The following is a 22171-nucleotide window of genomic DNA, read 5'->3' as shown; positions in this document are numbered from 1 at the left end:
CCGGCCGAGCCCGGCGCCGCCCCCGAGGGCACCGAGCGCGGAGCTCCCCGAGCCGCCGCCCCCTCCCCGCGGCTCCCGGGGCCGGCAGCCGGAGCGGGGCGGGGCGGGAGCCCCCCCGGCCCCCGCCCGCGGGGACCCTCCCTCCCTCCCGCCCGCCCTCCCCTCCCCTCCCCGCCCCCGCGCACCGCCAGAGCCGCCCGGGGAAGCGGAGGAGAAGGAGCCTCTCCCCAGAGCCCCCCACCGAGCCCTGGTCCGGCGATGCCGAGGGTGAAGCGGGAGAAGGAAGAGGAGGAGGAAGGGCGGCCGCTCGCGGAATAGAAGCGCGGCGGGAGCGGGGCCGGCAGCTGCCCCGCCGGGCTGCCGCAGGCACCGCGGGGGTCCCCGACCCGCCTGGCCGGCGGCCCCCGCGCCCGCGGGAGGGAGGGAGCGCCCGGCGCCCGCCCCGGCCGCCGCCGCCGCCCGGGCGCCCCGCGGAGCAGCGCGGTGGGGCAGCCCCGCCGCGCCCGTCTATGGGGCGGCGCTGAGCGGCGGCGCGGCGGGAGGGCGCCGGGGGCAGCATGAAGTCCCTGCTCTTCAGCCGCTTCCTCCTGCTACTGCCCTGGGTGCTCATCGTCATCATCGTGCTGGACATCGACAGCAGCCGGGCGCCGCTGCCCGCGCTGTCCCCCCGCGGCGGGGCCGAGGGCGGTAGCGGCGGGGCGCGGCCGCCCGCCCCGCGGCGGCTGCCCGAGGCCGCGCTGCCCACCATCTATGCCATCACGCCCACCTACAGCCGCCCGGTGCAGAAGGCCGAGCTCACCCGCCTGGCCAACACCTTCCGGCAGGTGTCGCGGCTCCACTGGATCCTGGTGGAGGACGCGGCGGCGCGCAGCGAGCTGGTGACCCGCTTCGTGGCGGGCGCCGGGCTGCCCTGCACGCACCTGCACGTCCCCACGCCGCGCCGCTACAAGCGCCCGGGGCTGCCCCGCGCCACCGAGCAGCGCAACGCCGGCCTGGCCTGGCTGCGGCAGCGGCACCAGCACCTGCCGCCCCCGCAGCCCGGGGTGCTCTTCTTCGCCGACGACGACAACACCTACAGCCTGGAGCTGTTCCAGGAGGTGCGTGCGGGACAGGGGGGCGCGCTCGGCCGCCACGCTCCACCGCTCCCCGCAGCAGCCCGCCGCGTCCCCATCCCCATCCCCGCCTCTCCCCTCTGGCTCCTGCCGCTCCCCCTGCTCAGGCTCCAGCTCGGGGCTGTGCCCCATCCCCGCTCTGCGGCGCGCTCGGTGCCCCTTACCCAAAAACTCCAGGCACGGGGAAGTCAAGCCCCGCTCCCCGCCCGGAGACCTTGCGGCGCTCGTCCCTCACCGGGCTCCCCGGAGCTGCCTCGGTGTGAGCACCGCTCCCTTGATTTTAAGTTTCTTCTCCCTCCTCTCCATACTCCCCCAACTTTTCACTGCTCTTTTCTCACTTTGTTGTCGAGCGAGGCAGGTTTAAGGTTTATATAAGGGATTCTACGTTTTTGTTTAAACCTGGGTTGAAGAGTGTTCTTTGGTTTGTTTTTTTCAGGCTGCATTCCTCTCCCTGTAGGGCAAACTCGCATCAGGAGTCTCCATCCTTTACATCTTTTTACTTGGTGCTAATGAATTAAGCCAGAGCCGGCTTCTTCACGTGGAGTTGCCTTTTTGAAGCCTTTGCTCTTAGAAGCAGCAAATCGCTTGTGTAACGACTGAACGCCCTTTCAGGAGTCTCTTTTGTGAAGGGACCTGGTTTTGTCTTCATTGCCTTCCCTTGGTGAAGGGCTTTGTTTCATTTTGGTGGGAACTGGCAAGCGCTCGGGGCAGAGGGTATCCAGCTTTCTTTCTGGGTTCCCCCTGGCAGGAAGGAGGGTGTTTAATGAGTGGACATAAAACAGGCGAAGAAAGATCATGTGCATCTTCTGTGACAGCTAGGAGAGTGACCTTGGCAGAGAAATGAGGGAGGGAAACAGGAAAGTAAGTTGGCAGGCAGCACAGGGCTTCAGACGCGCTGCGGTCTGTGTGTTGTGCCGGTGGACGGAGCTGTAGTTGGAGGTGAACACCCATCCCCTGCCGCTGGCTGCCGAGCTCTGCTCTTCCTCGCGTGCTTTACAGTCAGTGACTTAAGGGGAACGTGATATGCAGAAATGTGAATCACATTCAGTTCCCTAGAGAAAGCTGGCTTAGAAACGCTCAGGTTCTTTGTGTTGAGGTTCGTAATGCATCCCTCTCCATTTCCAGTGTGTGGGCAGGTGCAGGGTCCCCATTCAGTAGGGATGTCCTACTTCTTTTGCCCCATTCAGTATTGAAGCTGCTAATTTAAGGACCTTTGCCTAGAGGCTAAACCTTTGTTTCAATTGATTTTTAAAGATTCTCGTAGCTGTGCTCAGTGCATTATAATGCAGAGTAATTTCACATACCCGTCTTTGATGTTATGGGTGTGCTCACGTGTATTTGTAGAAATAAGGCTAATTTGACTGAATCTTAGGGAGTCTGATAATGGAAACAGAAAATACACACATAATGCCAAAATACTTTGGCAATGAGTAATGTGGGACAGGAGATATTTGGAGAAATACCTACTGTGTGTTTGTGGAGGAATTTTTTTTGGTTTTGGTGTTGAGTACCAGTATTAGGGACAAGCTGAAGGAACAGTGGTGGCTGGAGTTTCTCCTGAATGCTCCACAGCTATTGAAAAGGAGTCTGGTCACATTTATTCTTTTAAAATTTCTATCATTATTCTACTAATTGCTGTAAATTATGAAACAGAAAGGTACAAATTACCTGTCTAATTAGCTAGGAAATTCAGGAAAGTGATGGAATAAAGCTGTCTGAAGGGTTAACCTCGAAAATTGCAAACAGAACAGGCAACCTGTGTTTCCTCTTGCTAACAAGAGTCGTAAACTCCAGCAGGAGCTTCTGCAACCCTAAGGCTTCCCTTTCCCCTGCGTTCAGCTGCTGGGAAGGAGCTGTTTGCTCTGAGCCTTGTGTTTGCAGGCAGACAGGCATGCATGAGTGAGTTTTCCCTGAGAAATGGGGAGCTTGGAAAGCTCAGTTACAGGAGCAGAGAAGGAGCTTTTGCTTCAGTTGCCTCTGCAAGTTCCTGTGGCTGTTTTTTGGGGTCACTAAGGGGCTGTTGGCAGGGGCTCTGGGATGCCACTGGTAGTAACACAAGGAATGCTTTGCCGACCTGGCAAAGTTAGCGGAAATCCATTGGCAGGCTTTGCCAAGGGGATGCGCCTTTACGTGTGGGAGGTTACATTTGGAGTGAGCCAGGAGCCTGATTTTTCAGTCGAGGCACTGCTAGAGGGCTGGCTGCTTTTTGACTTGATAAAAGAAAAATCTATATATTCATGGATTCTGGCTTGACAGCTCTGTGGTTAATCCTGATCCCTCCTTGAGGAATTGATTGATTTATGAGCGTAAATTATACTTGTCTTCTCCAAGCATGAAGAGCACAGCTTCAGAATGCATTGTTTGCAGATGAAACCTGGTAGTAATTCCTGCTATGAAAATGGTGATAACTATACCTGAGAGGGAGCTTTTTCAGTTTGTTGCCCTGCCAGGAACAATTCTCCAGACCAGCAGCTGCTTTCCCAAAAGAGGGCTGACAAACTGTAGTCTGCTCACTAGGAGGGGGTAGTTTAAAAGCAGGAGACTGAGACAGGAGCTCTGAATTCTCATCCTAGCACCATCCTATGCTGGCTGTGTGACTTTCAGTGTGTCACTGACATGGGGACAGGCGTGTGTAGGCCCCACTGTGCCAGCAGTGATGGGAGATGGGAAGCAAGGCTAGTTAGGACTGTAAAGCCAGCATGAGAGGAACATTTGTGTTGGGGATGTGTTTTACTCAGAGGTCAAACAAGCAGGACTGTGGAGCAGAAGGTGAGCAAGGGAACTGCATGTATGAAGGATTGTGTTTAAGGCAGCTCTTTTGCTGTGGCTTTCCCTGGTGTCCTGACAGGAGATGGAGCCTTTTGACAAAGCAAGAGCAGCAAAGGCTTTATTATGAATTGTAGTGTATAAACCATGAGGCCATGATCAAAAAGGAGCATGCTTTGACATGGAATGCCATGGGATGTTTCTGAGAGCTTTTGATGAAGAAATTCTAATCTCTGTCCAAAGTACTTCTGCCTGGTGCTTATAAGATGAGTACTTTGTATTTGATGTGGAGTGAGCTGGGTCCAGAAGACCTAGGCTAAGTGTGTTTCATGGAAATCAGGGAAAAACCTCCCCAGCTTACAGTAGTCCGGAAGATGTCACCTTCTGTAGTAAATCTGGAACCCTTGGGTGCTGTTTACAATTATTTTTTTTTCTTAAGACCTAGGATGGCATGTGGATGGATAGGCCACTTCTGACTGGTGAAAACCATGCTCTCAAAGTCAAACTGGGCAGGGTCTAAACAGTTTTACTTGTCCTTTATAGAATAAGGTGGAGACGGTGGTTTGTCTTCCTGCTGCTACAGCATTGGCTCAGGTTAGCATTTTGTAAAGAAAGGCCCACCTTCCATGGAAAGGCTGCAGGGAAGAAACCAACTCGTTCAATGTTTGTGAAATTCTTTAGAGTACTAAATGGGGCTGCAGCAATGATGAAGAAATATTTCCAGGAGTAGAGGTGTGGCTTTTAAGTTATTCCCAGCTCTTTCTGCTTGAGAGTGTAGTGGTGGTCAGGTGAAAAATCATGTTTTTACTTTAAAGCCTGTGATTCTGGCATATTGTATTTTGTAATTTATAATTTTGGGATCCAGAACTCAGAAATAATTTATGTATTTTCTGCTCAGGCATGACCTATTCATCTGGAGGTGTCCTTGTGCATCTCTCCATCACAAACAAGTCTGCTTTTCAAAAATACCTGTTACGTTAAAAGTCAGCCTGCATTCATAAAAAAGCCACTGAGAGGACTGAAATACCAACTATTATATTTAAGATGTTTTACAAATGTTTCTACATGATTCACCATAGCTTCTATTTTTTACCACAGGCTGTTCATTTTGGAGTGACTTCTTTAGTTTCTGGTGCATTTGTGCTTCATCTTATTCCTGAATGCAAGTTATTGTAATATTGTGACTGATGCCTAGCAACTGCTGATTTCACATTTTTAAACTTCCAGAGGGGAAAAAAAAAAACAACAACAACAAAAAAAAACAACTTAGATAATACTGGCATTCCACCTTCACAGAGAGATTTTAAAAACAGGATTAACCTAAGCACTGGAAACTGAAAATGGACAGCTAAGTTCCATTTCCCTTAACTCTTCACAGAATTCCTGTGTTTCTATGTCTCAGGTGTTTTCTCTGCTCTTTTCAGATTTTGGGTAGTTGGCCAAAGGCCATCAGTTCCATGGTCCATGTTTTGGATATGTATGCAAATTGGAGGAATTAGTTTTGGTGATCCACTCTGTTGTTGATTGTACAGATTGCCCTGAACCCTCTGTAGGTGAGGGGTGAGCATCATGAGGAATACAAGAACAGGAGTGAAGGTCTTCAGTACCTGTCTGAAAGTGAGCTTGCTGCATTCAAAAACACACTGAGTTTTAGAGATTCCTGTCTAAGTTATTTCTGTCACTTTTGCTTGTGTTTTGTTCAGACACCTAAACTGAGATATATTTGATATATTGAAATTAAAATGCTCATATCTAGAATCATGTTCTCCCTCCCTGCCACCCCAGGTCATCGTGTCCAGAATTTCATAGCAATGTTTGCTGGGTGCTTAGAGCATGCAAATGTGGCACATTGCACTGCCTTGTCTGAGTGCAAGGAGAGGATTTGCAGGCTGTGTCTCAGAGAAATCCATGCTCTAAGGTGTGATGTGGGTACAGCCTTGTAGCATGGAATTCAGAGTAGTTCACAGCCCTAATTGTCATTTCTAAGGGGTAAAGAAACCCAGCCCAAACTCCAGTAGCTCAGCAGTTAGTCCATTGCCCACTGAGTGGTGGACCAGAATCCAAATTGCTGTAGCTGTTGCCTGCACAAGAGTGCTCTGAATATGATGGCAGAGTTGAAGCTGGAAGGGAGGTATGAGAGGACAGAGCTCATCCTGCTGTCCCTAAGTTGGAGTAGTCTTTACAGGCAGCTCAAGATTCAAAAAGCCACAGATTCAGACTGCAAGAATTTTCTTGTGTCCCTGCCCTCCCCTATCAAAAGGTATGTTTGAAGGTGGCAGATGTTCTAATGGCTTTTAACAGCCATTTCAGTAGCCTAAAAAAAGAATTCCTTGTTATTAAAAATAGAACAGAAATACTTGCAGGCATTGCATGTCACACAGGCTTCAGTTTTCCTGTGATCATCTTTGTAGAATATTTTGAGGGGAACTCAAAAAATGTGTTATAGGAGAGGTGAATATTTACTATTTATTCCAGCTTTGACTAGGGAAGGGTTAGTGTTTGGTCAATAACACATAACTGTCCTAATCTTTATACAATGTATTAAGATAATTTCTGTGTTATTTTTAATGCATATATATATATGCAAATTATTTAAAAGTATTATAAGTGAATCTCTTTATCTTTGAAAATGTGAAAATCTTTTGTTGAATCCCTTGAAGCTGGTTGGTAAAATTAGATTTTTATAATAGTCTTAAAAATAACATTCAGTAGTCTAGACAGAATTAAATACTATCTGGCAGTCATTGGTTATTTTCTTCAGAATAAAAAGTGATCCAAATATGACTTAGCAGTGCATTAAATACCTTTCTAGTATATAAATGATTTAGGAGTACATGACAGATTTTAAATGCACACTGACATTTTTCTTCCACATAGACACGTAATACCTATGCTAAAGAGGCTGGATTAGAAAAGACTGTCAGAGAATGAAATAACATAAAAATGAGAGAAAGCAGTGACCAAAAAAAAAAAAAAAAAGGCTATTTGAAACAGGTTTTTGCTTGGTTACAAAGTACTAAGTACTCTCTGTCTCTTCACTGGCAGCAGCAGCCTTACCTGTGAAACTGATACTGTTACTGTGAAATTAATTACACGGGGTCAGCAGCCCTTCAGCGGTACAGTGAACACAACCCAGTAGAATGATAGGGAGTAGAATGAGACAACAAGTAAATAGAAGGGCCCAGAAGTAAAATGAGTAGCAAATGTTTTGGAAGTTGTCCCAGTGCACAGAAATTGGCTACTAACTGCTTCAGTTAAATTTGGTACAGTTTTCTTCTGCAGGGAAGCAATATTGACATTTGTGCCCAAGGATGCTGGTATTATTTAGAAACATTAATCATTGCACATTATATATAAAATGTTGTGGAGAAAAGGGGGAATTAATCTATCCTCCCTCTGCAATGTAGATTATATACAAATCAGCTGAGAAGGTTTAAGGCAGATGCTTGGAAAGAAAGCTCTCTGTCAGGGAGGATGGTGAAGCAAACCACCTGTGAGACCTGCAGAGGAGGCTACATCAATGAATGGCAATTTTTTTGATTTGTAGATCCCTTCTACAAGTGTTCCCATGGAGAATACCCTTCACAGTCAAATTTGCCGACAACAAACTTGCCTTTTGAAGTTCCTAACCCCTAAGTATCCCAAAGTCCCTGAAGCACGAAAGCCACTGGCACAGGTTCTTTATGCCTCGGTGCCTCCTTTGAAATGATGGTAAGTGGGGGCAGGAGCTCTGTCCAAAGGCTCAGTAAACAGGCACAGCATCGCTGCTCAGCTGTCTGGCTGAGTTGCAGTGCTCTCACATAAGTTTTGTTGAAGCAGAATTTGGCTTTAAATGGCCTGTGAGGAATGCAGAGAACTGTGTGAGAAGTGACAGGGAACCTGGCTGTGCTGATGCTTTAACCCATAAAATTTTGTCCTGAGGAGACGTTGTAGTGAAGGAGCTCTAGATCCTGCCTTTGGTAATAATAAATTGGAATTTTGCATAGAAATCTGCTGGAGTGTCACTGGGATGGGCAGGGGTGTGGGGTAGGATTGTGAGCTTGGATGTGAACCTGTAGCCTGAGAAGGACAGATCACAAAGAAAAAGGCTTACAAGGTGTGGCAGCAGGTTTGCCCTAGCAGAGGGCTTTGAATTCCAAACAGAAACACATTGACATGAAACTGCAAAAACACCAGGACAGTTGTTCCAGTCTGGAATCCTTTTCACTGTAGGAAGTACAGCCATGTCTCTTTTTTTCTGTCATGTGCCTTCATTCCCCTTGGGCTTTTATAGTTTGTTACTGGCTTGGTATCTTCCCTATCCATCAGTCCAGCACATCCCATTAAGCAGCTTTTCTTGATTGACTAATGAGATACTAAATTTAGCAATGCTTTTATCGCTGCCTTTTATTGCTCAGCTCCATTTCCTGCATTTCACTTGCTATTCTTCAGTGATTACTCTGTAGTTACTGTATTTACTGTTGTATGCCCATCGCCTCACTGCCATTTCTTCAGTCAATTGTTATTCATCTCTCCTGTAATTTCCTTGCCCACTCCTTCCTAATTCTCCTCCCCTTCCTATTTCATTCAGGTTTGTTCTACCATCTTCCCCACCCAGCACATCACTCTCCTCCTATGCCCAAGACCCTTTTTCAAAAAGTAAATAGAGGACAAAAGCATTTCTACCTTGAGAGAGCTGTCCAAGCCAGGCAGGATGGTACCTGTCTCTGGTCCTTAGCTACACAAGTCTAACTAGGACAGAGCAGATGCTTAACTTGTAGAGACTGAAGTGTAAGTAAGAAGAATACCATTCATGTAAGCTACCAGGATTTAAAATGCTGAGTGCTAACACAGCCTGTGATACTGCTGTCACTACAATGACAGATAGAAGAGTCATTTAGGAAGCTGTTTTTGTAAGTCCTAGGATTTTTGGCAGTTGTTTAACCCATGGCACTACAGCTATTCAGAATTAACACATTTTTGAATAACTTTTTTGTGTCCTGATGATTAGCAGCATAAAATTCCAGGTGCAAGCTGGCCTTTTAATCCAAATAATAGCTTTTTCTCCATCATACATAAATACGGCCTTCACATATTGGTATGTTAACTGCAGTAATGCTCTTCTCAGAAGATTAAAAGAAATATTCCTACTTTCATCTGCCTAGCATATCCCAAGGCTGTGAGGTATTTCAGAATTAGCATAAATACTGGTCTAGATGTGCTCTTTCAGCTTTTACTTAAAGGAATTGCTATATTCTTGACACCTGCTTATTTCGTTCTTCAAAAATGTAACCTGTGAGAATAAAGTCACCCAAGGACAAAAAGTAGGAGCTCTGTAAGGGGTTACTTGCTTCTAATGTGTGGTGGCTTTACTGACATAACTCACAGACACTGAGGTTGACCCAAGATTATTATAAATTGAAAATTTCTTGGGTCATTTCATGCTGGTTTTATGAGGTCGGTGAGATATTTTTCATTGACAAGGTTTTCCAACACACTGTGTGTCGTAGAGTATTAGTGCAAATCCATCTGATTCTGCCAGTATAGCTGCTGAGACCACTATTGACCCAGTTTAGAAGTCCTGTGTAACCTGGCTCATTTTGCAGTACAGCTACCCAAACCTTTACTGTGCACACAGGCAGGGCATGGGTGCACTGTGCTCTGACCACGCTCTTGCAGCCAGAGTGTGCCTGCCCTTGTCTTGTGGCATTTTGAGTTTAGGCACAGGCAGTTGGCACAGGATGGCTATAGTACTGCAGTTCTGAACTCTTAATAATTCATTCAGGCATCCACACCCTCCAGGAGGTATTAATGGCACCATGTCTCTTTATCCTGTGGTATTTACTGGTGTAGCAGTGTTGGGCGAATGTAGCTTGATGGTGTTGTGTAGATATGCACAACAGGATGATTCCCCCTGTCCATGTCTGGTATGTTTGGATGTTAATATAAATATGCTGTTAGCAAAATAAGCAAAAGAGATATGTCATTAAAACCAGAGCTAAAAGATCTTCATGAGGAGGTTTGGCCGATGTCCATATCCAAATGGTTAATTGCTAACTCTGCATTTCCTACACGGAGAAGTGGGAGATATTTGGAAGTTAAACTTAAGCAGAGAGAACAGTTGCAGGTAAAGATGTTTATCAACAACCTCAGAAAGATTCATGGCAGTCTCTCATTGGCAATTAACCAGGCAATGGCTTGGACAGAATCCTTATCACAAGAATTCCCTATATTGCCAGCTGAATGTATACCCTGCTCTTATGCGCTGTGGGCTGCTGACCCTGAGTGAGATGTTCCAGCTGCAACAGCTATTAGAGTGGAAGAGAGGATTCTTTGATAAATAAATCTAAAGATACACAACTAATTGGGAGGGAAGGTGCATGTCTCTCTTCTGTGTGTGCCTACATTTTTGTGGATTTTTAAATACATATTTTATACTTTATCTTAAAGTTCTATGAATCTGCTAATGTTTCTAGTTTAGAAATGTGAACCATGCTGACGTGATGTCTTTGTTTTTTCTGGTACAACTCCTGCGAGTCTTGATGATATGCATGATAAATCTTTCACCTTGGCAGAGAGAGAGGGAAGTGTTTAATATTTAACCAAGGTTGTCTTTTACTTCAGCATCCATCGATAGGGGACTGCAGTTACAAATATGTAAAACTGTGTTTGTTTTTGCTGAGACGAGTGCTTGGAAGGAAAAAGGGATAACTTTTCCCCAAGGAGTAAGTTTCAATTACAACAAAAGACAAGACTGTTTTTAGAATAGATCAAATTAAGCCCACATTGCACTGTAATAGTTTAAGACTTTGTTTAAAAAGAATCATATTTAAATTATAGTGGCTTTTGAACCAGTGTGGTTAAGTTGTGCAAGTTGCTGTGTCAGTGCACTTGCTTGCTCAAGTTCTCACACCAGACTGATTTTCCCATGGGGAGCAGTGTGTCAAGGTTTGTGTCATATTATCTCCTGCTTACTGAAGAAAATGGACTACTGAACCAGTTATCTGAAGTCACTGAATCAGACTCAAAATCTTTACCGTTAGAAATGACCTCCAAGCTCGAGTCCAGCCTTTGTTTGAACAGCACATCAATGAAACCATAGCACTAGGTGCCATATTCAGTTTATTGAACACTTCCAGGGATGGCCACTTCATCACTTCTCTGGGCAGCCCATTCCAATGTCTGACAACCCTTTCAGTGAAGAACAACCCGAACCTTCTTTGGCATAGCCCGAGGCTGTTTCTTAATGTTACCTGGGAGAAGAGGCTGACCCCCTTCTGGCTCCACCCTGCTTTCAGACAATTGTAGAGTGATGAGGTCCCTCCTGAGCCTCCTCTCCCCCAGGCTAAACACCCCCAGCTCCCTCAGCTGCTCCTTACAGGACTCACTTTCTAGCCCCTTCCCCAGTTTTGCTGCCCTTCTCTGGACACGCCCCAGCACTTCAATGCCCTTCTTGAAGTGACTCCCAGTCATGGATACTTCTTTGCTACAGTCGACTTTTCATTCCTATGGCTTCTTCTATGCTAGATAAGGATCACATTTCCAAATTTGCATTTAGTTAATTTACACCACTGGGGAAAGCTGCTGCTGGTAATAATAAGCATCCTCCCTGGCCTGCTTTCTGTCCTTCTCAGAAATTTAGAGAGCTTTTAAAGGGAAAATACAGAAGTTAAAAAGACTTAGCCCTAGCAATCTTTTTTTTCACAAATCCTTAATAGAGCTGAGCTGCATCTCAGGTCTGCTTCAGGTAGGAAAGAGTTATGTGTCATAATTTCCTCTATTCAGTGCATTTTTAACAAGTCCCAAACTAATTGTACTTGTTCTTGTGAAATCTGTATTAACCATTATTATTATATTTTCTCTCTCTGGGATTTTACAGTATCTCAGCAATCTATAGACATAAGCCCACTGCCAGAATGCTGTAGTCTTGCAGATAAAAAAGATCTATGCCTTTGAAAACCCAAACAAACAAGAAAAAAACCCACGTTTTTTCACAGCTTTAAAAACTCTTGGCATAAAAGATGTTATGAATAGGGTATTTAAAGTAGAATTGAGATGCCTATGGACTAAAGAGCTGGAGATTTCACAGAAAATGAATGTGCACACACAGCTCTTGGGCCGCAATCTGTAAGCTAGAATTGCTTTTGAATTCCTGGTCTTGCTGTTTGACGTGGGTTTCCAGGAGCACTCCCAGAAAAGCAGTGACACTGTGCCTGCCTCTTGCAGATGCGGACGACGCGCAAGGTGTCGGTGTGGCCCGTGGGCCTGGTGGGAGGCCGGCGGTACGAGCGCCCAGTTGTGGAGAACGGCAAGGTCGTCGGCTGGTACACGGGCTGGAGAGCTGACAGGCCCTTTGCTATTGACATGGCAGGTAAGAATCATTTATGATACATGAATTGTTTCCATTTCTCAATTTAAGCAGCTCCTTAAACTTCCAAAGTGCTGGCAGTGTGCAGCCCTTTGGCACTAACTATCTCGGATGTCTAAGCTTGTACATCTTGTCTAATTAATTTGCCACTTGGTGGTATCTGAACTTTCTTTAATTTGTTTTTATTTTTATGTGGCAACTTGGCTTTTATGTTGTACGAATTGTCTGTCTGAAACAAGTTAATTGTAAATTAATTCACCCTAGCAATTCTTACAAGGAGTCCCTGCCTGTCATTTTGTCATCAATCTAAACCAGGCAGTATAAATGCAGACCTTCTTAGACCTCATGTTGTAAAATGCTACTTTATCATGAAATTATTCATGTTGCATTGGTTATTCAGAATGACAGTGATAACTGTAGATGGATATAGTTTGAAACACTGGGCTTAGGGAAAACATCACCGACAGCTGTCGCCTGGTGGATGAAGGCAGAAAAGCTTCAAAACGGACCTAATCAATCTTCTGCAGTGAAGTTTGCACACCACACAGCTCTGTCTTGCTGACAGTCCCCGCTTAGACAATCTTTTGTATATACTCACAACTGCCACATGAATCACCACTGTGCACAGGTCCAATTTCTGATATAGCAGAAGCTGGTTTCCCAGCAAATGACATGGTATTTGCACTTAGACTATCTTCTGTACTCAGGAGAGAAAAGTAGGAATACAAGGGCAAGGTAGAAATAGACACTTCTTTTATTCTGATACCCCTATGTTTTGCGAGAGGGAAAAGGACAGTGTACAGTTCTTTCTCATCCTAACAGAGCACTGTTACATTAATTGAAGTTATTGATAAAAATATGTACAGTATTTACAGTCCAACTGTTCAAAAAGAGTAAATAAAGGAGGACTAATGGTTGTTATCACCTCAAAGACAAAAAGGTTACCAGGTGAATTTTTCTGCACTGTAGAGGCATCTCAAGTCAATAGTACGACCTGGCATAAAAATAAGTATTTGGGTGTTCGCATAAATGCATTCCTCAGTGGTGAAGCAGGTATTTAATGCCCAGCACCATGCAGCGTGTCGAGGACTGCAGCTGTGCAGTTATACAGTCCCTGTGGATTTACAGATACATATTGATACTGTACTCTAGAAGGGATTACTGATGGCATTATAAAGGCGAGAGCATGGTTCATAATTCATTAGCAGCAGGCCATTACACAACATCAGCCAAGGGACTCTAACTCAGACATGAAGATATACATGGAAAGTTCTTAAGTTGTTTACCTTGCAGATGCTGGCTGAATCACTGACATGAGGGAAAAGCAGCTCCATTAGGAGCATTACCTGCTTGTGTTCTGACCAAAGTCATGTAAGGGAGGGTTACAGAGACAAAAATAGCCCAAAACTTTTAGAATACAGGAAGTTATTACACAACCACAAACAAAGAGTTACTACTTTGTGAGAGAACTTTAATTAGTCTTCAAAAAAGTACTGAAGAAATTGAACTTGATTTTCAATTTCAGCAAAGAGAGAAATGGATGCAGTGTAGACTGCTAAAAAATGATGTGAAATTTGCATCTTCATTCCCTTCAGGAATACAGTGGCAGGGCACAAACAGAACAAAACTCCATAGGTGTCTGAGCAGGTGCAGGCTACAGGATGCATGTCAACGTCCAGTTTCCTACCCTTGCCCTTCTCTCCTGACTTCCCAACACACCTCCAGGGACTTGCTACTAAACCTAAGTCCATGCTGTAGTCCATCACTGGCATTTTTCTTTCCATGTTTCCATATACAGGCAAACTTAGGTTATACCAAATACTGCACTTAAGGAAGATCAAGGATCTTTTTTAAAAATATTACCATGCAAACAGTATAGATGTATACAGTAATACTGTATGGAGACCTATCAGCTGTCTACAGTTAATGTTCTGTGCTCATGTTCCAATGCACTGGTAAGGAGGCTCCCTTCGGTTTAGTGAATGATCTTCCACAGTGATTTTCACAAGAATTTGATCATGAGGCTGAGTATGAACAGAGTGATGGCTTAAAAGGTTTGGGATCATTGTTAACTTGTGGCTGTTCAGAGGAAGTATATCCTTGACTTTAAGCATATAAACTTCTTATTCTAGACTAGAAAGCACAAGGCCAAATTCAAATTACTGCAAGTGGAGACAGGTCCTGCTGATTTCATCTGGCTCAGCTCAAAGACCCTAGCTGGCCAACCTCCCCAGATTTTTGAAACACACTTGCACACAGCAATCACATTAGGTCAGTTCATTAAACATTAGTTACTTATTTTGAGAAATTTGTGGCTGACACCGCTGTTCTCCAATGCTAAACTGGATTCAGAAAGCAAAGTAGCCGTCTCCTGTGTTGCTTCTTGACTGGCAACCAACACACCATACAAATTAGTTCAGGTATTTCCAAAGTTCTGCTTCAGTTTTTAATCGAGGTGGGTCCTAGAGTTTGACACAGATTTGCTCAGCCTCAGGGAAGAAAAGTTAGAGAGAAGGTGGCAAGCAAAAAGGTGACACTGATTCTGAGGTAGGCATTGTGTTATTTAGTATGGATCTGATTTCAAGACTTCTATATTAAATGTTGTTGTTTTACTTCTGGCTTGTTCCTAGTGCCAGAATTTTGGATCACTCAAGAAAAAAAATTTGATTGTGATTCTCCTAATGTGAAGGTTGTTCAAGAAGGCAGGTGCTTGCTTTGCATTAGCATTCCAGGAGCTACTTCAGTCACAGAGATTAATACGTGACTGTAAATCACCGGGACAGCAGATTTTGGACTTGGGGTCCAGAGCTCATCCACTGTGCCCTAGGTAGGTACCTCTGCTAGGGCCTGAGCAACCACCTTTTTTATCATAGTTTTTTAGAATTTTGCTATAGTCATGAGAACTTCAGTACATCTCATCTTTCTTAGGGTTCCCTGAGCAATGGTTCATGGCACTGCAAAGCATGGCATATTTTGACTGAATCTGAAAGAGCCTGGAAGTCACAAACAAAAAATAATTTAACTGGTTATGGCAGCCAGCAATCAAAACTCCCCCAAAACCAAAACAGAACACCAACTTCCTCTCCCATCCAAGGATAAATACTATTTTAAACATTGAGTTTATAATCAAGTGCCTCTTTCATGGTGTATTAATGTCAGCAGGTGCTTTGCTCCTAACTACAAAACTTCCTGGTTAGATATCTCTGCCTTATTGCAACCCAAAAAGTACATCACAGGGAGAACAGAACTTGAAAGCTGCAGAGCCCAAGCCAAAGGTGGGACCTTGATCTATTTGGAAACCAGCACATCTGTTTCAACATCAGCACTGATCATTAGCATTTATACAGTCCAGAAATTATATACACTCAAGTTTCCAGCTTGCCTTCAGTTACTATCCTATCTAGAACATACAGGAAGCAATGGCATTAACCATGGCAACAAAATCTTTAAATCCTGGCTCAAGTTTAACTGGATGAAGAAAGATAGTTCTGCTTTTTAACAGAAGCCATTGATCTAACACAAGTCAAGGTGTGAATTAACAGAAACAGCTTACTTTGAGAGAAGAACAGATGTTAGATTTGCTATGTCTCCCAGGTATCTTGTCCTCCCACAAATTAATTCCTATCTAAGTGGCTCTTCAGCCAATTAGATTTAATTTACAAACCTTGCATTACACACAAAAAACCCCCCGAAACACCTCTTCACACTCCAGCTATGAAATTGTCTTGTGGCATTTCATGTGAAGTTAAGCCAAATATGACCTTGTAGGAATAATGACTAAGTAAAATAACTGTATGCATGTAAGCACTGTTCAGTTATGCTACACTGGAGACAGTAATCCCAGATAAATCCCTGTTTAGTGATAGAATTCAAAACAAGTGTCTTTTCATCTATTAGCACAGGATCATTATCTGCTGAGAGAAATAATTAGTGCCAGTCTGGTCAAAACCTGAGCTGTCTCTTCTATTATTGACACCAAAATGATACATCTGATAAAATCGACTTAAAGTTGTCACTAGAAAGTGGTTTTCTCTCAAGTCCATCTTACAAAATGCCATACATGTGAAAATAAAGCAGAGCTGAAGAACTAGAGAGCCAGGAGATAAATCGCCTTGAATTATTTTATCTCTAAGTTGCTGCTTTATTTGATTCTTTTAACAAACAAAGACTGCATGGACCCTGACCAAGGAAACAAACCTCAGGCCAGCCAGTGCACTGTCCATGTCCCTGTCACCTGCAACACTCAATTTATAATTTTACTTGATGCCTGAGTTTTGACAGTACCCTCAAATGACAATTTGCAATAGCATGGTAGCAAGGGCATGTGTGACATGCAGGGGCCAGGGCCCACTTGAACATCTGTGTGTAGGAGAAATCCACCCTCTGAACTCAATGCAATTTTCTCAGCAGAGGAGCAAGCCTTGCAATAAGAGAAATTATGAGAAATCAATGTATGGGTAAGTATAGGCTATGAGTCCAGGGAGCCACACTGACACGGCAGAGATAAACAGTGGAAAATCTCCGTCTCTTCTGCTTAGAATGGGATTCTTACTGTGCACTAAAATGTAGGACACTAATTTTGGTGTTTACTTAATTTTCTTCTTTATGCATGGGCAGCTTAAATATATTTAAAAAGAAAGAGCAGCTTACACAGCTGATCAGGGTTCCAAAAATGCCTTCCCATGCAAAAGAGTTTTTTTTTGTGCCCAAAATTATTAAAGCCCAGTTGCATCCAAAATTTATAGTTTATTTTATTTGAGGAAAAAAGGCTGACAAAACCTAACCAAAACCACTAAACTGAAGCAGACCATTCTGTTCATCAGTACTAAATCTCCGGTTCCCTGTCAAGGTGTAACAAGCTGGCTGTACACACTCTGTGTAGCTGAGGGAGTTTAAACTCTCACCCTCTCCTCATCCCAAATGATTACACTTGGCTACCAAGATCACCAGGATAGTGCCCACCTTGTGCTCCAGCATGGCCAGGCTACAAGCAGCTACTTGTAGAGCAGAAGCAAGACTGCACTGCAGGGTGTAGCAGACACCTGTTCTCTACCCCAGGCAGGACAGGATGTATGAAGCTATGTAAAAGATATAATGTAGAAATGTTTTTTGTGTCCATCAGTGAACTGGGACTTCAGATTGCATCCAATCAGTCTTTATCAGGGTCCAACTTCTTACTGAAAACAAAACAAACCTTCTGGTGTGTTCCTTTGCTTTCCTGCAAGCAAGAGCATGATAAAGTGGTTTCAGTGTGCCCTTCTTTACATGTGATGCAGTAATTACTTCCTTATATTTTCCTCTCCAGAAGACTCCTGTAAATGTCAAAGACACTTTCAAGGAAAACATAGCAAGACACTTCTACTAAAATAAAAGGGTCAGAATTACATTAAGTTATAGAAAGTTATGGTCAGTTTTAAGCTGAGAGAATTTTAATACGGGCCTTAGAATACTTGGAGTTTTCCAGAACTGATGTCAAAACTGTTACTACTTGTGTCGTAAAGGGACAGCTGGAACCACTCTGAACTGATGAAGACTTCCTTGGTAGGCTTGGCAATCAGACAAAAGGAGTTAGTTACAACTAATTTTTTTTTACAAGTCTATCAGAGTTTTTGAATCATAGTTAAAGAAGCATACATACGACTGAGCATTGCTGAAGGAAATGGGAGAGTTCTATAAATAATGGCAAATTACAGATTCATGGGAGCTCCTTCAGAGAGGGTGAGTTTGCTCAAACCAGTGAATTCTCAGTTTGCAGTCTCCCTTCAAGGAACCTGATACATGTTAGTAGAGAAAAGAATTGCAGAGAGGTGTATACACTGAATAAATCTTTTGAGCTGTGCTGTGCCAGGCTCAGACCAGCTGAGACTGCCTGGCAGACCACTGGTGCTAAAAGTTATTCCCGAGGCAGAGCATTAGTATGACTTGTCTTTCCTCAACGGGGATGTTAAAAATCTACAGGCTAATCTAAATATCACTGTTGTAACATATTTTAACCATTTTTCCCAACTCTCAATTTGAGGTGTGGAACGGTTTGTACAGTATAAATTTCATACATTCCATTTTACTTACAATTGAATTTCATTTCTTAATTAAAAGTAGAACGGAAGAATAACTGAAGATTTTAGCAATACCTGACTTTTCAGGCAAGAAAGCATATATTATTTACATGATAAGAAATAGATTAAACATGTTGAAAATACAGTGCAATTTAAAAAAATCTGATTGCATCTTAAGGGCAAAACAAAACAATGTAGGATGCGCAAACCTACCAAATACTGTCTATTCAGATAATTAAATTTATACATTTTCAAAAAGAACATAGGAGACTTCAAGGCATAAGTATAGCCACACAAAAATGTAAGGCCTAAAGGTTTTTCTCAACCTTTTTCCCTGTCTCACTCTCTCCAAGGATTTGCTGTAAGTCTTCAAGTGATCCTGTCGCATCCCAAAGCCGTATTCAAGCGCCGTGGTTCTCAACCAGGAATGCAAGAATCTGATTTTCTGAAACAGATAACAACAGTGGAGGAACTGGAGCCAAAAGCAAATAACTGCACAAAGGTACCTATGGCTGCACTTTGTGAAAAGTTTTTGTGTCATCTCTGTAGATGACTTTACTAAAACACATGGTATTTTCTAGGTTCTTGTATGGCACACCCGAACAGAGAAAGTGAATCTAGCTAACGAGCCAAAGTACCACCTGGACACAGTCAATATTGAGGTATGACGTGCGGGGACAGTCCCACGGCAAGAGCAGGACAATGGACCCAACAGCGCCTGTTCCAGTTCGGACAGCTAAAATCATCTGCTTCTGCCTGAGACCTGACAGACTTCTGTGGAAACAAAAGGAAGCTTTCAGAGACTCTAATAAGCAAATCAAGTGGGTGTGCTTTGTTCTAACTTGTCTGCATGCATTTCTGAACTCTCAGCTTAATAAACTGACACTTACCTTTGTTTTAACGCTGTTTCCACATAGAGAAACATGGCTGCAATGGAGTATTTTCAAAATCATAATTTATGTATATACTTTTTGTATTTATCCAGCTTAATGGTGTAATTATAAACTGATTTTAACTCACAAACTGTTGGTCTAAATATCTGTATAAATGGATCCTCCAAACTGAACATGTTTTACTTCATTAAAAGTAGTGGTCAAAGAGGTCATACATGAAATAAAAAACCCACAATCATTTACGGATTTATCCTTTTAATATAGGGAAATAACATTTTATCATTACGAGGCACCATAAAATGTAAACACAATCACTGTCATAAACCTGGATCTCTCTGCAAGACAAAATATATCTGTTCACACTGAGTTACCTTGAATGCATATTGTGCTGTCAGTTCTCAGCTTTAACACCTCCTGAGCCAGGCCGGAGACTTGACCACAGGAAATTCAAATGCATCAAATGCTCATCTTTAAAAGAATAAACTATTGATTTGTAGAACTACAGTAACATCCAGGTTTATCTTTCTTTCAATAACCACATTCCCTGTTATGCACACCATAACAACATCACAGTGAAATGTATGATGAAACAAAATTTGTTTGATACACTAGAAAACATTGCTCAGTGATACATTTACATTCTATTTATATATGATTAAACATTTGTTCATACAGTACCTTCTACAGGATTACTGGGTAATTTTGGGGGGGTTGGGGTTCATATTTTTGGATATTACTAACATGATAGCTACATCCCTTATATGCAAACATTTGATCTAGAATTTTGAGGGAAAAAATCAGTATGTGGTTAAGCAGCTTCTTAATATGATCGATGAAATCATATGCATTGTATGAAAATGCTTCCAATGATGTATAAATATATTCTTGATCTGCTTTTCACTACATCAAATTTAAATCAATATAGACCACACCACGGTCAGTCAGTTATATTCTTAATCTGAACAGCTGGGGAAAAAGAAAAAGAATATATATGTACATGGAAGGAACAGCAAAAGTAAATGTATTTGAACAAGGAATGTTAGGTGGCTGTTCTGGGAAAGATTTCTATTGCAGCTTTCATTTCCACAGTTGTGTGCTGAGAGTCTGGCCAGAGGAGCTTCCAGTCCATCCTGCGGCTGTGCTGGGGGGCTGGCCGAAGCCCATCACATTGCTGGAACTGCTGAGGTTCATTCCAGCCATTTGCTGATTCATCTGCAAAGCATACACAAACACACACACGAGCCTGGTTAGCACTGGCACTGAAACACAGCACACTGCTAGCCAAAAGCAGTCCTGCCTCCAACTAGCCACACAGTTACATTTCCCTAAAAATATTTCTCATTAAATAAAAATATTGACTCCATCTAAGTTTCTAAGCTTTTTCTCACACCACCATCTTTTCTAGAGCCTTCAACCACCAACATACATCAACTGCTTGGCTGCATCACTTGGTGTAGATGTCACATGAGAACTGACAGCATGTGAAGGAGGTGGCCAGTGTAGCTGGTTGGTATAAGTTTGCTTTCACATTTTCACGGCTAACAAACAAAATTGTAGGAACTGCAATAAAGAAACACCAAAGCCAGTAATATCTCTTGTCTGCACTTGCAGCTCCAGATTTATTTTTTTCCCCAGCAATATTTCTTTGGACACTTCATAATCTTGACTACACCAGTTTTTACAGAAATTGTCCACTTAGGTGACAGTCAACAAAGAATGAGGTGGATTTATAAACTTGAGTATTATCTAACTATCCTTGGTAAAGAATCTACTCAAGATACTGTAATTCCTTAAAAAACGAGTAAAATAATCCACATGAAATTAAATTCACATGAATTTAACATCTAGTTAAAGGTGAGAAAGAATTCAAGATTCAGCACATTCACTCCAGGGTTGTTGCAAAACTATTCGTAGTCTTTACAAATACCAAGTCACTGTAATTTTAAGTGCTCAATGTCAAAATGACTTTGAGAGAAACAAGCATTTGGAGCAATTAATAATCAGAGGCAATGAATAGAGATGTTGGATAAGTAACATTGGATTCAACCTAAAGGCAGTACTACGTAAAGTCAGAGTTCATTTAAACATGAGTGAAGAATACCAGGTTGCAAAATGAAACTGAAACACTGGTGAAAATCAGGGTAAAATTAATTTCAGGGTAAAATTAAGTTCTGTGTGCTTTCACACAGAACTGTGTATCTGCAGAAAACAACCCACCACTGAACCTGGAAACATAAAAAAAGCTGATGAAAACATGCTTTACCCAGTGGTACTTCTCTTCTGGAGTACAATTCTTAAGCAGCAGACTATATAAAACACATTAGTCTGGTAAAGCAAGCTCTCCCCCTTTCAACTAGAGTCAGAGTTTAGATCAGAGTTCTGCAGACTGTGGAATGTCATCATACTGACATCTGATGTGCAAGGGGTACAGGAACATGTGAAGAGCTTGTTCTAGGAGCCAACTTTTAACATGTAATTGATAAGAGGCAAGATTTTAATTTCAAAGCTGATATGGGTCTTTTTAAAGCTAGCTACCTAGGAAAAGACTACCACCAGTATATCCACAGCTTTTTTTGATCTGACATTTTGAAATTCTCACCTTTAAGAATTACTTTTCAAAGCAGAATGATAGCCTGTATTTTCAAACAGGGGCTGTTTTATCCACGTAGGAAATGCTGTTTACCTTCATAAATGTTCACAACGTAAGACACAGCAGAACAGTAAAAATTTGTATAATCTAATTTAAGTAAATCACTAAGGTTCTCTTCCTGCATTACTAAGTAAGCAGCATGGAATTATTATGTTGTTATCATTAGGCAAACAATAGTATGAAAAAAATAGTTGCTATCATGCATGCTGAACTCCAAGGGACTAATTTAGCTCTGATCCCTATGCCTTACCCTGCCCCAATAAACGCTCAAATACCCAATTTCAAGATATTTCCCTGGAAAATATACAAATACAGTACTACATGTACATTAAGCCTTCTAGAGAACC

At 42.9% G+C, this 22171-nt stretch overlaps 2 protein-coding genes across 5 annotated transcripts in view; one reads left to right on the top strand and one right to left on the bottom strand.

Moving 5' to 3' along the window:
* The first annotated feature begins 194 nt into the window (after positions 1-194).
* B3GAT2 (beta-1,3-glucuronyltransferase 2) lies at positions 195-19682 on the top strand. Its single transcript, XM_058833858.1, has 4 exons — positions 195-1097; positions 12084-12228; positions 18635-18783; positions 18863-19682. Exons 1-4 carry the CDS (start codon positions 558-560, stop codon positions 18947-18949), a joined length of 921 nt encoding a protein of 306 aa, XP_058689841.1. The 5' UTR covers positions 195-557; the 3' UTR covers positions 18950-19682.
* The window catches only part of SMAP1 (small ArfGAP 1), an 89568-nt gene continuing 86809 nt past the window's right edge, over positions 19413-22171 (bottom strand). For all 4 annotated transcript variants that reach the window (XM_058833855.1, XM_058833857.1, XM_058833853.1 and 1 more), the window contains one exon: positions 19413-20386. In XM_058833855.1, coding sequence (XP_058689838.1) covers positions 20252-20386 — 135 coding nt within the window. In that variant the 3' untranslated portion in view covers positions 19413-20251. The remainder of the gene's footprint in view (positions 20387-22171) is intronic.

The sequence above is a fragment of the Poecile atricapillus genome, chromosome 3 (assembly GCF_030490865.1).
Source record: "Poecile atricapillus isolate bPoeAtr1 chromosome 3, bPoeAtr1.hap1, whole genome shotgun sequence".
In the NCBI taxonomy this organism is placed as follows: Eukaryota; Metazoa; Chordata; class Aves; order Passeriformes; family Paridae; genus Poecile; species Poecile atricapillus.
The sequence above is the reverse complement of the archived record's forward strand: the minus strand, read 5'-3'. Positions and strand labels throughout refer to the sequence as shown.

What these genes read in the sequence shown, in the direction of transcription:
- B3GAT2 (XM_058833858.1), top strand. Translation starts at nt 558, where the DNA reads ATGAAGTCCCTGCTCTTCAGCCGCTTCCTCCTGCTACTGCCCTGGGTG. An exon ending in CTTTGCTATTGACATGGCAG is followed by an intron (nt 12,229 to 18,634) that starts GTAAGAATCATT and finishes ACTCTCTCCAAG; the next exon opens with GATTTGCTGTAAGTCTTCAA. An exon ending in AAGCAAATAACTGCACAAAG is followed by an intron (nt 18,784 to 18,862) that starts GTACCTATGGCT and finishes GGTATTTTCTAG; the next exon opens with GTTCTTGTATGGCACACCCG.